The sequence below is a fragment of the Nelumbo lutea genome, chromosome 5 (genome assembly GCF_056320005.1).
Source record: "Nelumbo lutea isolate HS-2025 chromosome 5, American lotus-T2T, whole genome shotgun sequence".
Lineage (NCBI taxonomy): Eukaryota > Viridiplantae > Streptophyta > Magnoliopsida > Proteales > Nelumbonaceae > Nelumbo > Nelumbo lutea.
This window is the reverse complement of record NC_142688.1, coordinates 15,690,234-15,699,758: the sequence shown is the minus strand read 5'-3', so window position 1 is coordinate 15,699,758 and position 9,525 is coordinate 15,690,234. Positions and strand designations below refer to the sequence as shown.

The 9,525-nt window shown below is 35.0% G+C and overlaps 1 protein-coding gene across 1 annotated transcript; it reads left to right on the top strand.

Moving 5' to 3' along the window:
- The first annotated feature begins 423 nt into the window (after positions 1–423).
- On the top strand, positions 424–5,532 carry LOC148850578 (dicarboxylate transporter 2.1, chloroplastic-like). The gene is made up of 4 exons (XM_088946584.1): positions 424–1,537; positions 2,164–2,477; positions 4,563–5,011; positions 5,286–5,532. Exons 1-4 carry the CDS (start codon positions 428–430, stop codon positions 5,399–5,401), a joined length of 1,989 nt encoding a protein of 662 aa, XP_088802710.1. The 5' UTR covers positions 424–427; the 3' UTR covers positions 5,402–5,532.
- The last annotated feature ends 3,993 nt before the right edge of the window (positions 5,533–9,525 follow it).

Genomic DNA, 9,525 nt, shown 5'->3' with positions numbered 1-9,525 from the left:
CCGCTGGTAGTTGTTACTTCTCTTTTCAATTAAAAAAAACAAAAAGAAAAACAAGATAAATGTGAATTATTGTTATTAATGAAAGAAAGGCTAACTCATAACCTATTAAGCAGGTCAATGATTCAATGGTTTAATCAATCGGATCATCGGGTTAAGTAAATAATTTTGTAAGCAAATAAATGATTTAGTGGTTAAGCGGACGGGCTGCCCGAATGTTGACGTCAGATATATATCCACGTGGCGTTTTCGATTTGTTCCAAGTGTCATCGTTCCATTGACAGAAACAAAAGGGTCGTGATTCACCAAAGAGAAGAGTTGTAATTTGCAAAATCGCTGACAAAAAAAAAAAAAAAAGAGTACAAGAAGAGGGCTTAAATTCTCGAAGGGATAAAAAGGAACAGTTCGTATCAAACCGCTCATTCAATTGATGGATTCCTTGAGTCCCATTGTTTCAGTCCATAAATCGAATGGCTACGATTTTATAGATGCGATTATACAAACATCATTATTTATATATGAATTCATACACTACTTAAGCTCCGCTATCAATCTTCCTCCTCATGTGTCAATATTCGATTGCTACTTATTTCATAATTGGAGGTTCCGGGCCATCCGGCGTTCCTCTCGAGGGTCTCAGAGAACAACAGAGGAAGAGGTAGCATATAACCTCATCTCAACGATGGAGAGCTTCGCTCTTCACCCACCTTCCGTCAAGGCCTTCGCTTCTTCCTCTCGTATTTCTCTATCCCGGCGATCTCGATCGCCTTGTTGCAAATATCTCCCGTCAATCTCTCCTGCACCATCCATCAGACCTATCGATGATTTCAGATATTTTTCAACCTCCTTTCTCGGTTCTCATGCTCGACTCTCTCTCTTCAAACCGAAGCCATTTGCACCTCTTCTTAAACCCTACACTTCTCATAAAACCATTAAAGCTTCCTCCTCTTCCTCAGACAAGAAGGTACAGATTGCTGCTTCTGGCTCTGGTCCTGGTCCTCAGGGAGCGAAGCTCATCCCCCTCGTAATATCAGTCGCCATTGGAGTTATCGTTCGATTCTTCGTACCAAAACCAGTTGAAGTCACTCCGCAAGCATGGCAGTTGCTTTCTATCTTCTTGTCGACCATAGCCGGACTGGTTTTGAGTCCTCTTCCAGTCGGTGCTTGGGCGTTTCTTGGTCTCACGACCTCAATTGTTACAAAAACCCTATCTTTCTCAACTGCTTTTGGGGCATTCACCAGCGAGGTTATTTGGTTGATTGTCATTTCGTTTTTCTTTGCTCGGGGATTCGTCAAGACGGGCCTTGGTGATAGGATTGCGACTTACTTCGTCAAGTGGCTTGGAAAAAGTACGTTGGGATTGTCTTACGGATTGACGCTTAGTGAAGCGCTTATTGCTCCAGCGATGCCGAGTACGACTGCAAGAGCTGGAGGAGTGTTCTTGCCGATTATTAAGTCGTTGTCTCTTTCTGCCGGCAGTAAACCGGGGGATCCCTCTTCCAAAAGGCTTGGTTCCTATCTGGTTCAGTCCCAATTCCAGGTTAGCATTCTATTCTGCTTCAATTGCTTCAAGATCATTCCGTATTCTTCCTCTTCATTTGCCTCCTTTATCCTTCTCATGACCTGTAAAGGTGAACTATTCTTCACTTGACGCAATATAAACTCCAGACGGCGTACCCATTCAACCAATTCAATCAGTGGGCTGTAGCTTGGCAATGTCCTCGCTCAAACCGTTCATTGTTTTGATCCTAACCATTTGATTAATTGAATTTTCTGAAAAGTCAAACAGATACATGGATACTTTAAGAAACAAAAAAAAAAAAAAAAGAAGAAAAATTTCCTTTTCTGAATTTCTGGTTTCATGTATAGTATGATTAGTTTGCAATTGGAATGCTATGGTTGGTCTGTATGGTATGATAGTTATGGTGCTCCAGTTATTATCTATAAGAGGGCAAGACTTTGTTTTGTTTCTTCTAGGTAAACAAATTGTGCTAACGACACATACATGTTTTCAGCACCGTCACGTTTTTTTTTTTTTTTTCTGGTGGTTAAACTTTATTTCTACTCTTGATTATTTTTTGTGAGCTTCATATTTTTTGTTCTCTTGGTTTAGCATTATTTAGCGATATCTTTATGACTTATTTCTTCTTGTTTGATGCGTGACAGTCCGCTGGTAACTCAAGTGCTCTTTTCCTAACTGCTGCAGCTCAAAACCTACTTTGCCTCAAGTTGGCTGAGGAACTTGGGGTGAAAATTGCAAGTCCATGGGTTTCCTGGTTCAAGGCTGCTAGTTTGCCTGCATTTGTTTCTCTTCTGGTTACTCCTTTAGTCCTGTATAAGATCTACCCCCCTGAAATCAAAGATACACCAGATGCTCCTGCTATGGCTACAAAGAAACTGGAGCAGATGGGTCCTGTCACAAGGAATGAATGGGTGATGATCTGTACAATGCTCCTTGCTGTTTCCTTGTGGGTATTTGGGTAAGTAGCACTACTTTTGTTCTTATGCTTTATTCTTTTGCGAGTATTTTAATTCCTAATTTCCTTACAGTCTCTGGCTGGATCTGTTTGCCTAATTTATTTTGTCATAACGTTTGACAACAACCTCTCAGCATTTGGTTCATATTATTGAAGTATCATTTAGCAATGCAAATCCACCTTTTTTGTTGATAGATTATGGTGGAATAACAATGCAAATCACCTATTTTGGCCTACATGAATAAATATATTAATTAAGATTATACTCATAAATTTTTCTGTTTGTATTTGGTTCTCATGCTACTGTACTCCAGGAACAACTTTTTCCAATTAATTGTAAGATGGGAAATTTTGTCATTTGGTTCAACCTTAAGGTTCAAATCATAGAACTGATGCTTCTGTGGCCCTCTGTGAATAGATGCTTCAATCTGTTTTCCTTTCCATTCTTGATGCCCATTAAATTTCAGTGTTGTTTAATTGGATAGACAACTCTTAAGTGAATGCCTCACTTTGTTGATTAAATACAAATTCTGGAGTTAGGAGTAGGAACATAATGCACATTGTGAAGTTGGGCTCAGGAAGCTTGAGAAAACTTGATTAATGGGCCTATCAACATTTTCAGGGTGATGGATGTGAAAATGGTGGCTAAGGATACAAAGTGGTGTTGCACTTATTGTTGTGTCTATGGGGATCAAATGATCACTTGATTCTTTGGATAAAGTGGAAAATCTTAGCTCATTTGCATTTGCAAATGCCATGATATAGGTTAATTAAATTGTGAAACCCAGACCAGATGTTGAACTTCTACCAAAAGGAAGACATGTGAACCATTGTGACTAGAAATTCAGAGTTCAATGGTTCAATCATCTGGTTTCTGTTATTGACTCGTATACATTTAACCATCATATTCTCAATCACCACTTCAGAATAGTCAACTAAATGTTCTCCATATGCTCAGAGAAAAATGGCAAAATCTTTAGAGCTTTGCCTCACGGCCATTTCCCCTGCTTCTTCATTGTTTTCAGTCCATTTGAGATTATTTTTTAATTAAACTATTCAATGAAGTTTAACTGTAAATTGTAATTCAGACCATTCACTGTCTTAAGGTCTCTTATTTTTATGCGAATTAGTTCATGATTTTTCATGCATGGAATCTATATAATGTAGTTAGTTCACCCTATTGGATTCTTGCCTCTGGAGTAAATGACTTTGCTTTTCACCCATCCATGCAGTGCCTGCTGTTCATTTTGTGAAAAAATGTTCACTGTTCCTTTTAATTTGAATGATGAAATTGCATCTATCAATAGAGGTTTGTTTCCAAGTTACATAATACTTGTTAAATAGTTGTATGGTTTTGCATCTTTTTATCAGTTTAGTTTCTCCAACATACTGACATAGCATTCTTGAGCTTGTCTAGTAAATATTCATATGCCATGAGCATAATACTGGAAAGGGGCTATTTATAGTTAGGTTTCAAAAGTAAAAAGTACGGTAAAGCATTTGGTCGGGCATAAATGGGCCAATGTAATTCCAACTTAGTGTAATATTGGAAAAATTGCTAGGTAGATGGCTAGACACCAGACAAGGGCTGATTGTATTTGTCTTTTGTCTATCCTATCTGGAGATTGGGAAGTTTTCTTTTATTCATTAATGAAATTCAAGGTTAATGGTAAAAAAAGATCAGTTAAAGGTGATTTCACGTTTGGTAAAAATGGTAAATTTATATTTAAATGTAGGTATGATCTTTAAGAATATTAATTCTGATAAAAAATCTTTAAGAATACTAATATCTATAAATACAACTATGGTTATATTATTATAAAAATATATCTGAAAATAAAACATCCTTTTTTTTTTTTTTAAATCTGTATTACCCATCTACCACATGTTTTTATGAAAATAAATCATAAGTTTTCCCACACTAAATTATGTCATTCAATTCATTTCTGTTTAAAATACAAAATTTGACATATATTATGCATATTATACAGGTGCTTACTATGTTCTTGAATTCCTTAAACACTCAATGATAATATGTGCACATTTATCTGGGTCTTGGAATACTGATAAGGCTTGCTCTGTGTGTAGAGATACTCTTGGTATAGCAAGTGTAGTTGCAGCAATGCTTGGGTTATCCATTCTCCTGCTCTTGGGAGTTCTGCAATGGGATGATTGCTTAAGTGAAAAATCAGCTTGGGATACTTTAGCTTGGTTTGCGGTTCTTGTTGGCATGGCAGGTCAATTGACAAATCTTGGTATTGTAACATGGATGTCTAGTTGTGTGGCCAAATCCCTTCAGTCATTATCATTGAGCTGGCCAGCTGCGTTTGGTGTTCTCCAGGCAGCTTATTTCTTCATCCACTACTTATTTGCAAGTCAGACTGGTCATGTAGGAGCTCTGTTCTCTGCATTTCTTGCCATGCACTTGGCATCTGGAGTACATGGTGTGTTGGCTGCACTGGCTTTGGCATATAACACCAATCTCTTTGGTGCATTAACACATTATAGCAGTGGTCAGGCAGCAGTTTATTATGGAGGTACTACTCCATCATTGCATCTCTTTCATTCTTTCAGCTTGTCTTATGGTTCCTTCAATATTCAGGAGTCCTATTTGGGTTCAAAAGTTGAATGTGATTTAACTGTTAGTCTTTATGTTCAGAAAATAATTTCTTTTATGTACATGTGGTCTAAAATTGTGAAGATAGCATGACTGCCTTTGTTTTCATACTTTATACTCGTTTTGTTCCTTTATATATTTAGCATCTGTGGCTTCACATCAACTGATGACTATTCTTTTCCCTTTTTTAACAGCGGGTTATGTAGACCTTCCTGATGTTTTCAGACTGGGTTTTATAATGGCCCTCATCAATTCTGCGATCTGGGGAGTTGTTGGAAGTTTCTGGTGGAAATTTTTGGGCCTTTATTGAGTTTTGGCCTTGTAAGTTAACTTCATTTTTTCACTTGTTAGATGATGTTTCACTGTACCTGAGCATAATTTGAAACTTTGAGTACTGACTTCATTTGAATAAAATTTTTTAAGTTTTGTTTGACTTCCAAAGTTTGTTCCCATTTAACCCTGCACTAATATTGTAATTCAAACAGGAATCAAAAGCATATATGCCATTTGTAACATTGAGTAAATACATGGCGTTGATAACTTATGATTATTTTGTTTACCACTTGGCTTGATATAATATGATATGATTATCCAAACAAGACATGAATCCTTTTTCTTCAGACTTGATTCCTATTCACTTGGGGATGATTGTTCCATAGTTTGCTAAGCCATATTGCACTAAGTTATTGAAGGTATTTTGCAAATTGCATGCATTGATGAGAGACTTGGGGTTTACAATGCATTTCGTGATGGTTTTGTTATGTCATGTTGTCATAGGAGTGTTACATCCAAGGTTTAAAATATTGATACGATACACCCCATATTGGATGCATTGAATTGGTATTGGAAGGCATTGATAAGGATATGCTACAACTAGAGGTGTATCCTTCTAGTCGTGTGTATTGGTCCGATATGCCACCATATTGGTGCATATCGTATGGTATCGATAGATACGGTCTAATAATTCAGTGATATAGAGGTGTATCTGACATTTTGACGAACACATGTTAGATTCACGCTTACTATAAAAAAAGGGGCTGGTGTGATTTGAACCCAAGTCACCAGCGCCCAAAGACTTAAACATGCTCTTAACCACTATGCCTTTGCCTGTTCTATGATAATAAATGAAATACATCAACTTTTACCCACTTTAACATTCACAATCAATTCAAATAAATAACATATATTATATTCAATAACTTCAACAACAAATTAAAAATGATAATATTCAAAATTAATATTTTATAAACTAATAAAATAAATAATTTATTAAATTCACATTTATATAAAAAATGATTCCTAATCTCAAGAAATTTATACAAATAAAATATTAACAATAGAATAATTATTTTAGTACTCAATATTTATAAACTTTTACATGATATGTGTCTTAAAAACTTTATAAATTATTAATTAAATTGAATCTATCAAATCCAGTAATCTACATTTATATAAAAAAATTGATCATATATTTTAGAAAATTTAAAGACAAAAATATTAGTAATGGAATAATTATTTTAGTAATTAAAAATTATGAATTTACATATGATATGTATCTTCAAAGTTTTAATAGATTTGATATATGTTAATATTATATATTTTTGTAAATTATTAATTGAGATTTTAATTTACATTCTATAATAACATATTTATTGTTTACAAAAATAAAAATATCATTTACCAAGCATTTAAGAATTAATTTTTTAGTTGACCTTTTTGCTAATGTTAAAAATTAAAAATAGTAAAATATAAAATAATTGATATAATAATTCAAATATAATTGTTGCATATGTTTTTCCTTTGGACTTCAATAGAAAATAAATAATAATTGATTTGTGCATGTACTAATTTATAGAAATTTATATAATGTGTCTTAAGACTCTTGATTAATGTATTATAAATAAAGTTGTATAATATCTATGCATCCCACTAAATTAATTGTATTGTATTTCTTCATATATATATATATATCATTAAAATATACATTTTCTATGTATTTATACATTACTTGTGTTTATTTTGACATTAAATTTAGTATTATTAATATTCTTATGGAATTTGTATGCATTTCCCTAATGTATTCAAGTGTTTCCATATTTTTGTCCGTATCCATGCATTTCCAAAGTGTATCCGTATCCGTATCTTAGCTGTCCGATACGATACTCAATACCGATACTTTGGTCCTTGGCTACATCCATAGTGTCCTAATATCATAATGTTCAGAATATACTTTGGATACAAGAATATATATGGTTTCTAGTCCCTCCAGAAGATAACTAGGAAATGGAATAACTTCTGTAATATGAGAATATTAAAGATGTATATTTCAATTCCATGGGTTTGCATTAGAATGTAGAATTGATTTTGTTTTCAAATTAGAGAAAAATAGGGAGAAAACTTTTCAGTTTGTTAGGAATGATGTACAACAGTTTGATTCAACAAGAGAATCAAATAGAGAAGTAGTTTCTAAACCTGATGATGAAGATCCAAATTCATGTGAAAAAACTACTAGTGAAGGTGAAGAAGTGGTAGGGTGTTGTGGGGACATTTAGGCATGGCTGCCAGCAGAAGTGGAAGAAAAAATGGCTGAGGATGAGGGGGAGAAAAGCTTTTATATTGATGATAGTTACCTGGTTTGCCAAATAGTGGGCGTAATTTGGGTTAAAAAAGGCTTGCAAATGGCAATGCTGAATACCACAGAGAGTCTAGGAGAAGAGATAAAAACACTCATTTGAATGATGGTTTTTATGTGGCAGGCATGTGTAATATGTTCAAGATGGCGTATAAGCGGAGGGCTTTAAGGACAATATACAACATCAGAAAGATGAAGGAAAAAAACTTGACAGCTTGACATCTGATCATATGCAAAATTATTTGGATATAATGTCTTGGTTAAATGAGCATGCAGTACAAAGGAGCAAATTCAAAATTCTATTTGGATTCTAATAAGAAGACAGTTGTAGAAGTTCAAAGGAAAGACTTGTAAGGTAATGGGGATGACTCCTAGATGCAAGATGTAGATGAAGGGGTGAGCTTTGACAAAGATAGGAAGGTTTAGTAGAAATTTGACTTGGAAAAGATAATTGGAAAGGAAGTTTATGTTAGTAAGATATTGATCTTTCTTCTTGGGAGGTGAAGAATTTGCTATAAGATCTTTCATGGAGTGGGATTGGGATAAAAAAGGGCAACCTAGTGCATAGAGCTCCTACCAACTGGGGTCTGGGAAGGGACAAATGTATGCAGCCTTACATGGAGTGGGATTGGGATGCGACTCGTAAACTATATTTTTTGCCTAGTGAGGTGGGGGAAGAGGAGTAATAACCAAGCGATACAAAGATAATAGAGTAAAATATTATTGTTTGTCTTTGGAGGATTGGGGAGAGGGGGGGGGAGATTGGGCTGATTATTTGCAAATAAGGGCTACATATTTATTTTGTGTTTGACAGTTTGAGATTTATAACTTGGCATTTGAGTGGAGTATTTTCGGTTTGTGAATGAGGGGTGTTTGATTTATGTTTTTATTATGGTGTTTTGTCCTTTTGTGCGATTTCTTATCATCTGTTCCTATACCTTTTTTTTTTCTTTTAATGGATTTTTTTTTACCGCCAAAATTTTTCTCTTCTGTGACCAAAGCTGTTTTTGGTCTTGATGTCCAATTAAATTGTAGTGGGAATGGGCCTTAATGTTTTCTTATTTCTCTTAAATAGTGCTTAAGTTTATGTTTGTTGGTTACGGGCCTTTTTTTGTTCTCTTTAATTATTTCTTTAGTGCTGGTCACCTCATTAAGGGCATCCAAGTAATTGCACCTAGTTTTAGAATTAAGTTGATAAAAGGTGATCAAGAGGGCTAGAGAGAAGAGATCAAACTCTTCTTTTCTCTCTTCCCTTCTCTTCTTCTTCCACAGCCTATTGCTAAAACCTCTTTCTTCTTCTTTCTCTCCCTCTTTTTCTTTTTTTCTTGCATTTTCTGAATTACTACAAGTGTATTTCTCAACTTGGTATCAGAGCGGGTTCTCACTTTCGACCTCTTTCTCTTTTCTTTGCCCATACGCAGTGTGTATGGAGAACTGATCGGGTGATCAATCAACAACTTATGCAGCCCAGTTAGAGGGTTTTTGGAGAGTTTTTGTGGAGGTTTTCATCCTTAGTTGAAGCCCAAGGCAAGTTCTTGGAGATTTTTTCCCAAAACCCCTAGATAACTGATGAAATCCTATTACAGGTTGTAGAGACTTTTTGAACTAGGTGCTTGGGGATTAGAGGTAAGACTTTTGATTTCTATTGAGGGAGGTTGATGTGGACACGTGTTGGGAGTAGCAACAACAATGATCCGATGTTCTCATCCTATCCAATTCGACAGCAACAGTCTCATCCATTCAACATATTAGATTAGACTATCTTGTTATTCTTATCTTATTAAGTTAGTAGATTAGATTAT

Bases quoted from the DNA above. Each gene is read 5' to 3' on its own strand.
- LOC148850578 (XM_088946584.1), top strand. From the start codon at position 428: ATGGATTCCTTGAGTCCCATTGTTTCAGTCCATAAATCGAATGGCTAC. The intron at 1,538-2,163 runs GTTAGCATTCTA...GATGCGTGACAG, and splicing joins TGGTTCAGTCCCAATTCCAG to TCCGCTGGTAACTCAAGTGC. The intron at 2,478-4,562 runs GTAAGTAGCACT...CTCTGTGTGTAG, and splicing joins GTTTCCTTGTGGGTATTTGG to AGATACTCTTGGTATAGCAA.